General features: G+C 35.4%; 1 protein-coding gene and 1 non-coding gene across 2 annotated transcripts; one reads left to right on the forward strand and one right to left on the reverse strand.

Moving 5' to 3' along the window:
• Positions 1-2,573: 2,573 nt before the first annotated feature.
• LOC147937246 (small nucleolar RNA R71) lies at positions 2,574-2,680 on the reverse strand. Its single transcript, XR_015569802.1, has one exon. It is a non-coding gene; the product is annotated as a small nucleolar RNA R71 (small nucleolar RNA).
• Positions 2,681-8,416: 5,736 nt separating this feature from the next.
• On the forward strand, positions 8,417-9,760 carry LOC147937247 (putative expansin-B2). The gene is made up of 4 exons (XM_087470505.1): positions 8,417-8,646; positions 8,775-8,887; positions 8,966-9,153; positions 9,273-9,760. The coding sequence occupies exons 1-4, from the start codon at positions 8,454-8,456 to the stop codon at positions 9,598-9,600; spliced, it is 822 nt and encodes a 273-aa protein (XP_087326631.1). The 5' UTR covers positions 8,417-8,453; the 3' UTR covers positions 9,601-9,760.
• Positions 9,761-18,448: the final 8,688 nt, after the last annotated feature.

Genomic DNA, 18,448 nt, shown 5'->3' on the forward strand with positions numbered 1-18,448 from the left:
GAGAAGACGAACGCAAATCATTTGCTCTCAAAGCTATAGAAGAACAAAGACTTGTTGAATCTCAGGAGGTTGCAGACGAAGAAAAAGTGGGTCTGTAAGTTAAGAAGTACTTTCGTGAGATTGAGAGAGGTCAGCGAAAGGGAACAACGCTACTCACAAATACTGATTCTGATAAGGAGTTCAGGAAAGGTGATAAGCAGGAGCGTCAGTGTGCTGAGTGTGAAGGGTATGGGCATTACAAGGCTGAATGTCCAAACAACAAACGTAAGAACTCTCTGCAATACTATGGGTGTAAGGTTTATGGTCATACCAAGACTGATTGTCCTTCACGAGGAAACAAGCAGAAATCCTACATCACATGAAGTGAAAGTGATTCAGATGAAGAAGACAACAAAGGTGAGATTCTGAACACTTTTGTGGCTCTGTTGGGAGTCATTGAAGAAGATGAATAAGACGAAGCTCTGTTATTAGAAAAAGACTTAGACAAGAAGGTTGAGTCTGACTCAGATGGAGAGGAGGCTGACTTGTCAACGGAAGATTAGATAGGGCTTCTTATCAAGATAGTGCTGCAAAAGACTCAAGACAACAGCGAGCTGACTGCCAAGAGAGATACTCTTCAGATGAATGTTGCAATGCTTTCTAAAAAACTGAGTGAAGAAAAGGCCAAGTCTATGCGTCTTGAGAAGCAATTGGAGGAACAACTGAAGAATATCAGGATGCTGAGTAAGGGAACTAAAGATCTGGATACCTTACTTAGTACTGGACAACCAAGCACTGTAAAGTGGGGTCTTGGTTATCAAGGAACCAACTCTGACAAGTCTACTCAATTCGTTAGAGGGCAGAAGTCTGAGCTAAAACTGAAAGTACAGGTTCCGAGTACATCAACTTGTCAACGTAATCAGTTCGCTAAAGTGAATCTGAATCACATGCGAATGAGTGTGCAGCATCGGTTGCCGGGGAGACAGTCATATGGTTCTCACGGTTATCAACAGCCTGCTCAGCGCCCTGTTATACACAGCAGAAGAAGAGGATGTTGATATTGTGGTCATCTAAATCATTATAAGGCTCAGTGCTACAAGTTTTAGAACCGTGTGGCAAATCTGGTGCAGCATGGCAGTTTTTATCCAGCTGTAAGAAGAGTTAGTCAGGGGTATGTTAGGAAAGATGATATGTATTGCCATGTGGCATACACAGCCGGTAGAACTGAGGTTGATCAGGCTAAATGGTACTTTGATTTCGGGTGCTCCAGACATATGACAGGTGCTCTCGACAATCTGTCCCATATAGAAAATCTTGCTGGTGGAAGAGTCACGTTCGGAGATGGAGGAAAGGGTACAATCCGAGGAAATGGAGAAACTAGTGGTGACACTCAACCACATCTGAAGGATGTGTTCTTGGTTGATGCCTTGAAGGCCAATCTGATCAGTGTCAGTCAGTTGTGTGATGAAGGCTTGGATGTTACCTTTACCAAGAAGGACTGTAAAGTAGTTGACCAGCAACTGTTGAGTTGAACACAGAGCTATTCGCATCAGAAACTTTGTCATTTGAATGTTCGCACAATGCTAGAGTTGGCAAGCCAAGAAGTTGTACGTGAACTGCCTAAACTGAAGGGTGATCCACATTTTATATGCGGTCTGTGCGACAAGGGCAAGCATATCAAGGCATCTCATGGGTATTTAACAGACATTCGCACAAGTCGTGCTCTTCAGTTTGTTCACATGGATCTAATAGGTCCTATCAAAATTCAGAGTATATCTAGCCGTCGATTCATCTTTGTGATGGTTGATGACTTCACTCGCTACATCTGGGTAAGATTTCGTCATGATAAATCTGATACACTTGAGTGTTTTCGTATACTTGCCTTGCAGATCAAGAGTGAGAAGTGTTCGATCGAAACCATTCGAGGCGATCATGGGGGTGAGTTTCAAAATGACAAGTTTGACCAATTCTGTGGGCATCAAGGCATTACTCATTAATACTCTGCACCAAGAACACCAGAACAGAATGGAGTTGTTGAAAGTAAGAACAGGACGCTTCAAGAGATGGCACGAGGTATGCTGCATGGAAATTAGGTTCCTCATCGGTTCTGGGATGAAGTTGTGAACACAGCATGTTATATCATCAATCATGTGTATATTCGCCCCGGGACCAACAAGATTCCCTATGAGCTATGGAAAGGGAAGTCTCCGAGGCGACGGTATAACAATGAAGAGCTTGTTAAGACTCTTGTGGACTTCAACAAACCAAACTTGTTCTATGAGAACCATTCAGCAATTGTCCCTCCTCCATTCCCAAGGAATGATTTTGAGTTGAAGCTTGCCTACTTTGCTCTTGTTGGACAAAGACCATTCTAAAACTTGCCACATGAGAAGCCTCTAGACCCAATTGAGCACCTTGAGGACATAGTCACAAGCATCAAGGCGAATGGAGTCATTGAGGACTATCTCTACTGCAAGCTTTTCCCTTACTCTATTGATGAGGAAGCATCTCATTGGCTAAGGCAGCTGAAACCAGGATCTTTGAAGACCTGGAATGATATCAAGGTGGCATTCCTCAACTACGCGATGTCCGATGAGCTGAGGATTAAGCTCTCCACATTTTGACAAGGGTCAGCTGAATCTTACAAAACTGCATGGGTGAGGTTCAAAGCATACCAGAGAGACTGTCCGCATCATGGGTTCTCGGAGGTGCAGTTGATTAGTATCTTTTTTAGTGGTATTGATTGGAGGTATCAGATGGCTTTGAATGCTGCTAGTGAAACTGAACAATTGATAGAAAGGCTAGCCTCAAGCAACAGTACTAAGAATGCGGACCTAGAGCGGAAAAGAGCACATGAAGGCCATGATTCAAATTAGTTTGCTGCAGTAAATGCTAAGTTGGATACAGTGCACAACCTTCTAGTTGGGAAGAAGTCAATTCATTTTGCTGAAGATGTTGAGACTTTTGAGCCAAAGCCAGAGACTACAAAAGAAGATGTCAACTTTGTGTAAGGAGCTGGGTATCAAAATCAGAGATTTGGTTAGAAGAATTCATTCACAGAAAATCCAAGCAACAACTTCACTAGGAACTATGGTTCTTCTTCTTACCAACCCCTCCCTCCACCCAATTCAGAGAGCAAGATGGAATCAATGATTGGACAGATTTTGGAAGGTCAACAGAAGTTAACAGTAGACTTCAATGGGAAGATTGATTATGTATACACTGAGCTGACTGTGAAGTTTGATGCATTAAACACTCATGTCAAGAAGCTGGCGAATCAAGTGATTCAGACAGCTGGGTTTGTTAAAAGACAAGATGAACTTCTTTCTAGAAGAACAAAGTCGAACCCCAAGCATACTTGTAATGCAATTTTGGTGAAGGAAGGAGACAAAGATATGTTAGTCGATCCAGCATCGATCGACACTACACAAGCGCATCGATCGATGCAAACTAAATCAAGCGTCTATCGACACCATATCATCAACGATCGACACCCCCACGAACAGCTTCGGTTTCTCTTCCAGTTCCATCAATCGCTACAGAACAAGCTTATAAGCCCAAGGTCCCTTTTCCTAAGCCTAGGAGGTCTAAGTAGGAGTTTGAGGAAGCTAGATGCAAGGCTATGATGGACAAGGTAATGATTGAGATGCCTTTGATAGATGCAGTCAATTTTTCTCCTGGGATTAAGCGATATGTGAAGAGGATGGTCATTAATGGTTTAAGTCCTGAGGAAGGAGCTTTGCTAACCAAGGATGTCAGCTCAATCTTGTTGAATCAGCCCCCACAAAGGAAGAAGGAGAGGAAAGAGAAAGTTGTTGTATCTGAGAAAGTGAGTGCAGTGATTCAGAGTATAATTGCAGAGAAATTACCAGATCCTGGAAGCTTTGTACTTGATTGCTCTATCTCTGCAGGAAGGTTTGCTCACTCACTTTGTGATCTCGGTTCTAGTATCAATTTAATGCCACATTCTGTTGCTGTGAGACTTGGGATGACAGATTTCAAGCCAACTAAGATCTCTCTTATCTTAGCTGATCGATCTAGAAGGATTCCTGAAGGTGTCTTAGAAGATGTTCCGATTCAGATTGGAGATTGCATGATTCCCACTGATTTTGTAGTGTTGGAATATGAAAAAGACCCTAGTGATCCTCTTATCTTAGGACGCTCATTCTTGGCTACAGCTGGTGCTATCATAGATGTAAAGAAGGGACATATATCTATGAATGTGGATGATTTGGTCATGAACTTTGAGATGGACAAGCTGAAAAGAGCTCCCACTATTGATGGTCAGACATTTTCTGTGGAAATTCCTTCTGATGATGATCTGATCATTGAGCTTCTTGGAGACATTACTGCTGGGTATGTCAAAGAGTTAAAGCCTGTTGAGGAAGTGAGTAAGCAAGCTGTTAAGCTTGAAGATTGGAGTGGAGATCATCTAATTATTACTAGAGATCATGATGAGGTTCTGATCCATGACAAGTCGCTGGTAGATGGCGTTTTTGTATTTGAAACACGGATTGCTGAGGTTAGTTGTAGAATCGTTGAAGAAAAACGAGTTGCAGGCCTAGCATCGATCGATGCAGCTGTTGCATCGATCAATGCAGCTGTTGCATCGATCAATGCAGCTGTTGCATCGATCGACACACCGCCACGAGTCGACTTGGACTTGTCTAAAACCGAAGATTCTCGAGTTGATTCCTTAGCTGCAAGTCCTAGACCAGTTGTAAAGTTGAAATCTCATCATTCCACAGTCAAGAACCCATAGGTAAGGCCAAGGTATGCATCTTCTTCACCCCAACCTTCTCCATTCATCAATAAGAATTTCAAAGGTACAAAAACTGTTTTGCAGTTAACCAAGCCACGAGATTATCGTAGAGCACTTGTTTCTTCTATTGATGATTTTGCAGGACATAAAAGAATGTCACCCATACCTCTGTCCCACCCTGGTCATGCTCCTCACATCCTTGGCACACCTCATCCAACTAAAGCTTATACCCCCCCCCATGGATGATGAGACATTCTTCTGAAAGGCATTCATTGCCATGTTCCGATCCACCAGATACCTGAAATCCGACACAGTCAAGCTAATGACTGATAACAAGCGCTTATTGGGAGGCAACCCACTGGTAGGTTTTTTCTTTTTCCTTTTTTTTTAATTTATTTTTATTTTTATTTTTACTTTTATTTTATTCGCCAATCTCTTACTTGATAACATTGGGGGCAGTGTTGTTTAAGTCTGGGGAAGCCAGTTACTAACTACGTTTATGTTTTTGAGAGTCAGTCGAAAAAAAATTGTATTATTGAGTCAAAATTTGTTGGGGACTGTGATTTTTCTTTTTAGTATCCAACAGAATCCACAAAAGCCTGAGGTAAATTCTGCGCTTTTCTTTTTACCTCATCAAAGAGATTGATGTTCATAGAGCTTGACTCCTTGTTCATACCTGACAAGTAGGATTTCAGAAAAAATTGGTACTCCTCTCCTTTGTTTAAGTTTAAAATATTTTTCCTGAGAGCTTTGCTTAAGAAAAAAAAAAAGAGAGAATAAAAGATGAGATGATTTTGATCAGTTTAGAGAGGGAGGTAAATTACCAGTGACCTCATTATTCTACTCTTGACTCAAATGATCACACAAAGCTTGGAAGCGAGGGGTAGGTAAATTACCGATGACCCTATTATTCGCCTACACCTTTTATAAAAAGAAAAAAAATAGCTAAAAAATGAAGCAAATCTCAAAGGAAGATTAAATAGACTAAGTATGGGGGAGACAAAGAGTACCACATGTTTACAAGGTTATATCTTGCTTGTTATGGTATAGTACGGGAATGATTCTAGAAGGTTCTTGACATTGATCAAATTGATGAGACTCACCAATGAAGGCTTAATGGAGAAACTAGTGGAATTTCGTTTGAATTTGGGATGCTACGAATGTCAACGGAGAAGTACAAGGTGGTTCGATTTGGATTTATCTGCTAAGCAATACTTTAAGAAGAAAAGGAGTTTACGCGTTTTTAAACCTTTTCCACATATTAAGTTCTTGATTTGCTTGAGGGCAAGCAAAAGCTAAGTGTGGGGGAATTGAGATATCATGGTTTTTAGGTGTTTTTAGCCATGATATAAGTCTTATCTATAGAGTATTTTTGGTGTTTTTAGAGTCTTTAAGAGTCTTTACAGGTTTTATAGGATTTAGCATGGATGGGAGCATAATGGAGCTAAATAGGAGGATTTGGAATACATTCAAGCATTGAGGCTGAAGCTGCAAAGTTGGGAGACAAATTCAGAGAGTGCATCGACCGATGCAATTGATAGTGTCGATCGCCAAAGAAGAGAAATCAAAAGTTTTCCATATTTGCATCATTAGTTCCTGGACGTGTTTTAGGAATATATATAGGACTTTTATGGTCATTGTTTAGGCCTAAGCTTTATTTTCCCCTGATCCATAACTCCTTTTCTTTTTCCGTTAATCTCTTAATGCTATCTATTTTATTCATGATTTGTGATCTTACAATTATGTCTGAGTAGATATGCTTGTTAGGTTTAGGGTTTCTCATTAGGGATTTCATGGATTGTTAGATTGATTAATTGTTTGGATTCATTATCTTTCTTGTTCTTCATCATAGGTTGTTCTTAATGCTAGATCTTTGATTAGTCATCTGGATATAGATCTTAGGATTATTAATTGAGAATATAATTGATTTTTCTGACAAAACTCTTTGGTGAGCAAAATTACTTCTTGCAAAGAGATTTGATTTAATAATTTTGTGAACTTATCTAAACTCGATTTTATTGCTGATTTTTAACCTAGAATTTTACAAAGAGATTTAGATTTTCTGGTTTTAAATTTAGATAATATTTGCAGTGAGAACTGATTTATTTTATAATTTTGTTTAGAGTTCAAGAACGGTGCTTAATTGTTGAATCCTGCTTACTTAATTAATTGATCTAATTTTCCATGATTTCCTGAGAATTTCCCTAGGCCTAGTGTTTCATCCATCTGAATTTTCCTAGGCTTATTTTTATTGGTATTTTTGACTAATCCGTGCCAAACAAGCAGGAGGAGATGAGTCTGATTCTGAAGCTTGAGGGGGAGCCCTTTTAGCTGTTTTTGCTTTTGCTCTCTGTAGTTTTATTTTTTTTCAGACTTGTTTTATGTCTCTGGTTAACTAGATTTTAAGACTTGTTTTGGATTTGTCATATAATTTGATTGGTCTTAATGATTATCCGTTGATCGTTTAACTGTTTGTTGCTTTAGAGATGTGATGCACTGTTGGTACAGTTGTGTCGCTTTTGGCTGTTGCTGGTTGTTTTGTTAGGTTAAATGCAATGGGTGCTTGTTTGACAAGTTCAGTCAAAAAGGGGGAGATTGAAAGTACGTCAGAGCTCCGAAGATAACAGGAGGTTGTGAAGTGTCTCAGAGATCGATATGCTGATGTGGCGTGAAGTGCTGATGTGGAGAAAGATTGTGAGACGCCGTGACAAGATGCGTGAGAAGGAAGGAAGAAGAGATCAAGATATACTCGAAGATATTGAGAGTATATTTGGTTAGAAGAGATAAGGAAGGATATATTCTTAGGGATAAGGAATATTTCCTTTTAGTTAGGATGCACAAAGATTTAGGTTAGAAATCATTTGTGCGGGTATAAGTAGACGAGGGCAACAACAAAAAGAGTTAGCACTCGTGGGATAAAAGTTGTGAGAATTGTAAACCTTCAAGGTTGTGTGTTAGATAAATAGGAGAGTGAGCCTAGTTTCAAGTCATGTAAGAAACGAGAGTTTTTATATAAGATTGATTAAAGCGTTTGTTTGGCGCATTCCAAGTGTGTTATTTGTTGTGTGGTGTTCTCTATACTGTAACATAATAAACATAATTGTTTATGTATCACTTATATATATGTGTATATATATATACAATACAACTTGCTTGATAACATAATTCATTAGACCTTGATGTTTTTATTTTATGAAAACAAAATTGTATCTGTAAATCGTCATGACAAACCTGATTTACGCCAAATTACGTTAAACATTCTGCGATTATTTTCAAACACGTTAAACAAGTTTGTACATATGCATGTTTTCAACCGTGCGATTAGGATTCAACGACCAAGCAAACTACCATTCACGGCTACACTACTATAACGTACAAATTTCACCATCAATATCATTGCAAATTACCTTGGTTTAGGGGAAACGAAGAAGAATTATTATGGCGAATTCGTAATACGACACAGGATGATGACTCATCTTCGTAAAATAACCGTCACACTGGACCCCTTGGCCCTTGTACAAGCAAAAAAAAAAAACCAAATTCGAAAGACTTCACGTGGCTTATAGTATTACTTTTCACACAACGTGGCACATGGATTAAAACACTTGGGCGTATTTATGAGTCTTTCACGGGTTTCGATCAATCTATAAATTACTGTAAGTACGTACGTAGCACAATTCATCCTTATTAGCTACTTACTATTATCACCACAATGGCAATTGTTGTTGTAGAACGACGTTACATGATCGTGACCTTGCTCTTTGCTCTAACTTGTCATTTCTCAAACTTAACTCATTGCTTTAGCCCCAAGAAACTCAACGTTTCAGCCGTCACGACCAACGATTCTGATTGGTCTATCGCTGCAGCTACGTTTTATGGCGAGCCCAACGGATACGGAAGCGACGGTATATATATACATAATACATGCGTTATATATGTCAATTACATCTCTAAATAAACAAGCAAGTAACTATGCTAGCTATATATTTAACTAATTACGTACTAACCACGATATATATTGATTATAATGAAGCTGGAGCTTGTGGTTATAGAACCGCTGTAGCACAACCTCCGTTTTCGAGCATGGTATCAGCCGGAGGTGCTTCGTTGTTTAAGTCAGGGATAGGATGTGGCGCATGTTACCAGGTTACTAATTACAATTGATTAAGCAGAAGAGATTTAAAATGAAATATTTATATATACTGATCATATGTGTACGTACAGATTAAATGCACTTCGAACTCGGAGTGTTCGAAAGATCCGGTTACGGTAGTGATTACAGACGCATGTCTTGATTGCTATAGAGAATCGGTCCATTTCGATTTGAGTGATACAGCGTTTGGGGCCATGGCGATTTCTGGTCAAGGTAGTCAGCTTCGCAATGCCGGTGTTTTGGAGATTCTTTACAAAAAGTATGTATCTAATTAAGGATTTGACATTAACAAGTTATATGATGAGTATATTTCATGATTACTTAGGTTTATGTATTTACTTGTTTTTTTTTTATTGTGTTCCACTGATGTGTGTGTAGAGTTGAGTGCAACTTTGCTGGTGAAACGGTAACGTTTCGAGTGGAAGAAGGTTCAAACGACCACTACTTCGCGGCTTTGGTTGCGTATGGAGACGGAGAAATTGGCCAAGTCGAAATCAAACAAGCTCTAGATTCTGATACGTGGATGTCTATGAGCCACTTATGGGGCGCTGTGTGGAAGCTTCAAGTGTCGTCACCTTTGCGGGCACCGCTGTCTCTCCGAGTGACTTCGCTGGAGTCCGGCCAGACTGTTGTGGCTACCGATGTCATTCCTGTCGGCTGGCAACCCGGTGCGAAGTACAAATCGAACGTGAACTTCCAAGTGTAGCAGCTGGAACCAAAGTTACTTATCTAGAGTATAAATGATATATCTCTTACTACTTATAAAACAAAATTAAAATGATTATCTCTTACTCTTACCACTTTCAAATAATAAAGCATGTATCTCTTACTATTTTGAAAATAATAAACGATATCTCTTACTTAAATGTTCAATTCCGTCGGTAAGGTGTGACACAATACTATTTGATGTATGAATTACTATGAGAGTTACCCGCACGCTTGTGCGGGCAGGAATTTAATAGAAAATAAATTTAATTTTATTTTCTAAAATACTAAAATAATTTTTTCTTCTTTTTTAATGTTTAAATTTTCTCAATTCCATTTTTTAAAATGGAAACAAATAAAAGAACTCAATAAGATGTTTACTATAGTATTCTACATATGCAATATCTTTATTAAGATTTAAAGGCCCATTTTCAAAATTTCAAGTATTTAATAAGCCCAATACATTCATTATGAATAATTTTAATTAGAATAATATAGGAAAGGAGATCATTCTGATCTCTGAAATCAATGAACTAATGTACTTTAGTTTATTTTTTTGTCTATAAATATATGAACTAATGTTATTTGGTTAATTCTTTGATCTAAAAATATATGAACTAATGTTCTAATTGAATTCCTTCGTTTAGTCCATTAAGCTAATATAGAAAGCAACCCATATAAGGGTTTCTAGTACTTGATCATACAAACATTCAACATATTATCAAGTTTGCATATACACAAAATTTGAAAACTAATGTGCCTTCAGCTTACGTCCATGTAGTTTCTCCTTCATGCTCCATTACATGATTTATGTAATAACGTCCAGCAAATTCCGAGCTGAAGATATAGAAAACACATTCATAAGTTAAACCCTAGCATGATACACTACTTGATATTAATGAACATTCAAAACTTACATGGCCTTGTGATGCTCAAGCCCTTCAAACTCCGGTTTTATAAATATCTTGGAGGAGGCCAGTGTGTTTACAATACACGGTTTACCTAACGATGTTTTAAGAGGTATAAAAGTTTGATAAATGATTATACCACATAGTGTTTAGCATTTGATCAATCAAGCGAGTGTTATTAATAGTACATACCTTCATATACCTTCTAGAAACGCAGTACACAAAACACCGGTTCGGTATGATATGTGAGATGGCATCCAGATGCCTCACATAAACACATAAAACGGGTAGCACAGTCGCTTACTGCACGACACTTGATAGTTTTATTCCTTCAAATGTAGATAGTCGAAACATTTTATGAAATAGTCAAACTCTAAATTTTAGTAACATGATAGGTGGAATAAATGTATTTTACCTGCCATTTAATAGCGTGAAGAATATTTCATTATAATGATCTCTGTTGTCCTTCACAGCTACTACACATCCACAAACATCTATTGTGGCAAAAAGTCATATTTTTCCCCAATGAGATGAATGAACATTTCCAAAATCTATCATCTACATACAACTATTTTGGTAAAAAGTTCTTTTTGTACTTTTCTATGGGAGGGACCAATACACAAAGTTCCAAATATCCTAAAAAGTCTCAAGATTCCTTAACACAAAGATTTCATAACTATATTAACAGAGTTTAAACATCTATTTTGAGAAAAAGTCAGAAATTATCTTTACATTGAAATAAATGAATGTTTCCAAAACTATTTAACACTCACATATAACTATTTTAGTATTAAAGTTCAATTTGTATTTTTCTATGGAATGGACCATTACAGAAAGTTCCAAATTTCCTAAAAAGACTCTAGATTTCTCAACACAAGGATATCAAAAACCTAAATTCACGGAGTTCAACTTAATATATTTAAAACTAATTTAAGGAAAACGTACCAAAAGAGATGATATGGTGGATTCTTCCTCGTAAAATATCATCCAAATCTTCGAATCGGAAATAATTTTTGGAATTTATCGATTCCTTTAGAGTCATGGTTGTTTCATCCGTAAACTTGATTTGATAAGGATGATGGGTATTCCTCTCCTTGAGGGTTGGATTGATGATTTTGAAATTCCTAATATCATACCATTCATCCTCGTAGGTGTACTTCCGGAGCTTGAGTAGTGTAGTTGGTATAAAGGAAACTTCAATTGTGTCACCCTTCAAAATTGATAAACATTGTGTAAGAAAACTATGATTTAAGAACTGTTTTAAATCAAACATAAGTAGAATTCTCGTTCTATTAACTACTCTAACCTTTTCATCCACAAGAAGAAGAACCCGTTTTGTGAAGAATTCGTTGACATACCAAGAATTTAAGACCTTGGCGTAGATACACCATCTCGTCCTGTCGGGATGAAGATGAGATATAGAATCGTACTTCATGATTTCCACTAATTAGGGTTTTCCTGTTTATCTTCTGTTAACGAAATCGAAAAGGGGATTGGAGATTTGTAAGAATACAAACAGTCACGATTAAATGTTGCGTCTTATACGTGTTAGCGTCTCTTACCTTTTATCTAGACTGTTAAGTATTTTAAAAATTATTATTGTATGTATAATAAAAGATGTAATAATGGTATTACTAACAATTTTATTTTTCAAAACAACATTGTTGAAACTAATAAAATGTAATGATGTGTAAAAATTAAAATAAGATGCCCTTAGAATAAGAGAATATTAGAATTTGGTTTTCTCTAAATTGAAAGTTTATATCATAATGACATAACAATCCTATTATTTGAGATATGTTAGAGTTAAGCATTTTATAGTTAATATATAAACTTAAGATATATCTAACAATTACATAATTTTAATCAACATTGTTGAAACTAATAAAATGTGATATTTTCCTCTAGTCCTTCTTTTATAATATAGAATAAGAGGATATTAAGGATATGATTTTTTCCAATGTGAAAGTCTACACCCTTCTGACATAACATTTTTATCATTTGAGAGAAGTTAAAGTAAAATATAGTAAAAAATGGGGCAAACAAAGTTTTATAAATATAATTAAAACCAATTTATTTTAAAAGATAAAACAAAGTTCAAGTCTAACAATCCAAAACAATAATGCAATTTCAAACCATAATTAGCCAGTCTCAAATATCTCTTTGTAAACAACATGAAGTGTTTTATTGTCACACTTCTCATCTTTATCTGTAACTAACACCTTTAGCCCTTTTCTGGTTGTGACTCTAGAGAAGGCAACATAAAGCTGTCCATGTGTGAAAACCGGTTTCGGTAGAAACAATCCGACATGTTCTAGTGTTTGACCTTGACTCTTGTTTATAGTAATTGCAAACGCCACGGTAACAGGAAACTGTCGTCGCCTCATACGAAAGGGAAACTTTGCATCAGGTGGACTAACATACATCCTAGGGATAAGTACCCTATCACCAACCTTTTTCCTGTCACGATTCTTGCTTCGATTACATGATTGGCCATCTGAGTAATAATTAGTCTCTTACCGTTACACAAACCTCCCTTTGGATCTATATTCCTTAACAACATGACAGGTGCTCCTATTTTCAACGTGAAAACATGGCTTGACAATCCAGAAACCTATATACTGTTTAAGAATTCGTGAGTGTAGATCATATCATCATGTCCGCTTGTGTCAGACGTTTAAATACTATCAGAGCTAAGATATCACCTCTCTTCACCTGTGATCAACAAAAATAAAGAATTTTAGGTATGTTTTAATAGACATTTTTAAAAAAAAACTTTTTCTTCAATATCCATATTTTTAAATAAAAACTTTTTCTCCAATATCCATATTCCATATTCTATTTAATTTGCATACATGGGAGCTTAGTAAGCATAAACTGATTTATCTTATCAACATCGTCATTCCTTGGACTTAGAATAGCTCTTTCACTAAAGAATTTTGGATCAGTCCTCGTTGCAAAATGTTCTCCGTAAATCTCTTTAACTATTGCTTCAATAGGATTCCCACTTGTATTAATTAATAAATCATTAGGAATTTCAATCTCCATCTTATTGTCTGGATGTAAAAACAGAATCATGTGCGCATGAGGCAAACCCCTTTTCTGAAATTCTATTGTATTCATTGCTGGAAAAAACATTAATATATTTACACTTTCCGGACTAATTGAAATTATAATAAATATTATAAAACATACTAGAATTTATGATACCAAACGTTTTTTCCTTTGTCACTTGGTCCAATAATCTATCAAGTTTCATCTTGAAAACTCGGCTGCATGTATCAGGTCTATCTTCTTTACTAAGACGATGCCTTTGTAGATAACGATCTATTTCAGACCATCTTGGGTTGCACGTAAAGGTTATGAAAAGGTCAGGAAATCCATAATACTTGCAAGTAGCCATCGCGTCCAGATAATGTTGCATCATATATCTCTTTCCACCTGTAAACGATGACGGAATATAAATTTTCTTTCCGTGTTGTGCAAGATCTCCATGTCTTTTTTCAGCAGCTTCAATTATCTTATCAACTGTTTCAGTTCAGAGTTTGCTTTTGTTCATCCAAATGTAGTTCAACCTGTTTGATTCTATTGTAGTGAATGCATCGACTAAAAACTGCTGGAATAATTTGCCTGCCATAACAATAATCGAAGATTCTTCATATCTTTCAAATACTCTATATGCATAAAATTCTCTCATGGTGACCGTTTTCCTTTTACGTCCACGGGTATCCATGAACCCTATATCGATGCCTAATCTGTAACCATCTTCACCATAAGGGAAAAACAATGGGTATTGTAAAGGCAAGTACACAGGATGAAGTTCACTTATCTGCTGTAAATTTCCCGAACGACTTTCTATAACAATGTTACGTTTATTTACACCAGCCGTAAAGTCTCCAGGAATTAGAGCAGCAACCTCTTTGCTGGTAGGAAGATTATGAGTCCTTGCATTAGTGGTACTTTCCGAAGGTAACATTAATCGCAAACCTTCGCTACCGTCTTCTATATTAAATCTTTCATGTGCCGATCTAAACGCCTTAACATGCGGGTTATGACTATCAAGCATCTTTTTTAAAAGCTCAACAATCTCACGTCTTAAATTTCCTGCAGATCCAGATGTCCTATATTAATGCCAATTTTAAAAAATATAATAATTTTGATTAGTAGAATATAACATATATTAAAGATATTTTACATACTTATAAATATATGACAAATATTTATATACATATTTAACATTATTAATAATTACCTAAATGCAGAAATTCTATTAGATACTTTGTTATATACGTCATGTATATATAATTGTAAAAACATTGGTTCCTTGCCAGGTTCTGGTAAAATATCACCAATACGATGATAGTTTTCCCCGCACATCTGAAATAGATAAGGACCTCTACCATTATTTATGGAATGGTTAATTTTACCACCTAAAGATGTAAACGAAAACATCATGTTGTATGCTCGTATGTTATCACGAAAGTTTTTACTTCGGTCGTCGTGATTATAAAACAACGGTAGTAACGTTTTAGGTGCAGTCTTCAACGTAGGAAGTATTACTTTGCCACGATGGCAACACAATGAAAAATCCGGCTTTGCCTTTTTAGTCCGTTTATTCACCCGTTCTCCATACCACATATATGCTCCACAATTTTCACAAAAAAAATAAGGATCTCCATCATCATAATAACCTATAAAAAATATTTGTTAATATTTTAAATATATATTAGTTAAATAAATACATAATGACAAAACTATCATATAACCATTCACATATGCATCGAGATATACCATTTTTTAGTAACTCAGCTTTTATGGGAGGAAACCCAAGAAACTTGTCAGATGTCGTATTTTTTTCATTTATCTCACATGAATTCTCATCAGTAGAGCTATCAGAATCGCTTTCAACATTCGTATCCGAATCAGTTGCGACGTAACATGCGAAATCTTCGTGTAGTCCTGGAAGAAGTAATTTTTCTGCAAAATTAACGATTGAATTAGTTACTTGGCATTTATTTATTTACATAAATACTAATTAATTCCTTTCCGGACATATGACCTCTTTTCTTTCTTTTCGCCCTTTTAGACTTCAATATTTCCATTCTTTTCAACCTTGCCATCTTATGTGGATCAGGATAGTGAATATTCAATGCATTCGTAAAAGCAGGAAGATTTATCGTAGAACTAACACCTGAATTTCACTGTCATTGCGTACGATATCTTAGATTTAAATATATTATATCTCTTAATATTAAAAATTGAAAATGTCATTACGTTTTCTAGAGACAGCATGTGTCGATACATTCTTCCTTCAGTATAGAATCTTCGAAGGTCTCATTATGTGACGCCAAGAATTGCGATATGCAAAAAATAAACGAAACTAGGATCAAGAATTCATATAATCGACTAATTATGATCCTTCTTGTTTATACCTTAATTTTCTGAAGTCATTTAGTGAATATCGCTGTTAGGTCTGTTTATATAGGAAGATGGTACGTATATATTCTCTAAACCAAAAATGTACTAATTATTGATATAGACGAATATTAACTTATGTTTCTATATATCCTCTTAACTTTTTTTTTGGAAAAAATCATTTGTTATTTATGTTTCTAATTACCTATACAGATCTTTGATACAATTTTTTAAGGTTTACTTTCTTGAAGTTTATCAATATTTTATTTAATTATACTTCCATAATCCTACATATCAATATTGGATTTAAATTTAAGCATTACTTTATTTATATACTATTGGTCGGATTAATATAACATATATATAGTTACAAATAAATTATATAAACCTATTAAATTTAATTATTTATTAGCAACATTATATTATTAATATAGGTTTGGTTGTATTAACATATAGTAATCATTATTAAAAAGCTATTTCAATGTGTTATCGAAACAAAATATTGAGAAACTAATGAAAATGAGAAAATCTCTTGTAATAATTCAATAACGGATTATAGTAACATCATGATCATAACTACTAAATAAAGTAGGTATTATTAAAAAATTAAAATATTAATTATAAAATGATCTTCGAAAGTTAATCCTTTGTCGTGTTAGATCTTTGCATCTATAACTTATTCTTCTCACACCATTTAGATCCAGAGGCACCCTTATCATGTGCGTTAATTGTCTCGTTGATAGACATCATATTGTATTCCATCGAGGTATCAAATTTTGATTTCTCATTCTTTGATTTCAATATACTATCTTCACCGTCAACAAAAGAATTTTGAACATTAAGATGCGCCAATGAGTGACACTACAAGAAAACAGGCCATTTGTGACTACCGTTTGTGACTGATTGTTTAGTCGCAGTAATTTGCGACGGTTTTGCAACTGATTTAATACTTATTAACGACCGTATAAAATACAGAAGGAAACCCGTCGCAAAATTACGACGAAACAACACAGTCACAACAACGTCTCACTTTTACGACCGCATACAGACTCTTTGGTGACGGATATTATTTCGTCGCAAAACAATATGAATTTTGTGACTACTTTACAACACCATTTTGGTCCGTCAAAGTAGTCGCAAATATGTCCCAAAACAGACTTATTTGCAACGACTTTTTTGATTATCATTTAGTAGCAAAGTCGTCGCTGGAACCCATCTTTGGAAAACATGCATATTCCAAAACCATCTTTGGAAAAACATGTCACCATGGTAGAATGTGTAGGCCTTTAGGAAAATGTAAATCTTCTGTTTTAAAAGCAATGTTTTACATACTCTTCCTATTTTATATATTCTTTACTACTAATATGAGTGATTTATGGATGCAAATAAGCTCATAATGTGTGAAAATCAAACTTGTAAATTGACTAAAAACAAATATTCACAAAAGAGTAACACTTTGCCACCACTGTGCAGCTATGTTGCCACCGTGCATCTGTTTTGCGACGATATAGCGACTAACACTTGAATTAGAAACGTTTTTACAACTCTTTTCCCACACTTGATATTTTTGTATCTTAAATTTCATTTTTGAGATTTACATCCTTAGTTATACATTTATATTTGTATTTGACTGAATTTAGTAACTAAAACCTTTTGAAGGTCATACATTTTATTGTTAACAATAAAAACATGCATATGTTCCAAAACCATCTTTCGAAAAACATGTCACCATGGTAGAATGTGTAGGACTTTAGGAAAATGTAAATCTTCTGTTTTAAAAGCAATGTTTTACATAATCTTCCTATTTTATATACTCTTTACTACTAATATGAGTGATTTATGGATGCAAATAAGCTCATAATGTGTGAAAATCAAACTTTTAAATTGACTAAAAACTAATAGTCACAAAAGAGTAACACTTTGCCACCATTGTGCAACTATGTTGCGACCGTTATGCATCCGTTTTGCGACGATATAGCGACTAACACCTGAATTAGCAACGTTTTTACAACTCTTTTCCCACACTTGATATTTTTGTATCTTAAATTTCATTTTTGAGATGTATGTACATCCTTAGTTATACATTTATACTTGTATTTGACTGAATTTAGTAACTAAAACCTTGTTAAGGTCATAAATTTTATTGTTAACAATAAAAACATGCATATGTTCCAAAACCATCTTTGGAAAAACATATCACCATGGTAGAATGTGTAGGACTTTAGGAAAATGAAAATCTTCTGTTTTAAAAGCAATGTTTTACATACTCTTCCTATTTTATATACTCTTTACTACTAATATGAGTGATTTACGGATGCAAATAAGCTCATAATGTGTGAAAATCAAAATTTTAAATTGACTAAAAACTAATAGTCACAAAAGAGTAACACTTTGCTACCACTGTGCAACTATGTTGCGACCGTTATGCATCCGTTTTGCGACGATATAGCGACTAACACCTGAATTAGCAACGTTTTTACAACTCTTTTCCCACACTTGATATTTTTGTATCTTAAATTTTATTTT

This window comes from Camelina sativa, chromosome 10, assembly GCF_030686135.1.
Source record: "Camelina sativa cultivar CO46 ecotype springtype chromosome 10, ASM3068613v1".
Taxonomy (NCBI): Eukaryota; Viridiplantae; Streptophyta; class Magnoliopsida; order Brassicales; family Brassicaceae; genus Camelina; species Camelina sativa.

Bases quoted from the DNA above. Each gene is read 5' to 3' on its own strand.
- LOC147937247 (XM_087470505.1), top strand. From the start codon at position 8,454: ATGGCAATTGTTGTTGTAGAACGACGTTACATGATCGTGACCTTGCTC. The intron at 8,888-8,965 runs GTTACTAATTAC...GTGTACGTACAG, and splicing joins GATGTGGCGCATGTTACCAG to ATTAAATGCACTTCGAACTC. The intron at 9,154-9,272 runs GTATGTATCTAA...ATGTGTGTGTAG, and splicing joins TTGGAGATTCTTTACAAAAA to AGTTGAGTGCAACTTTGCTG.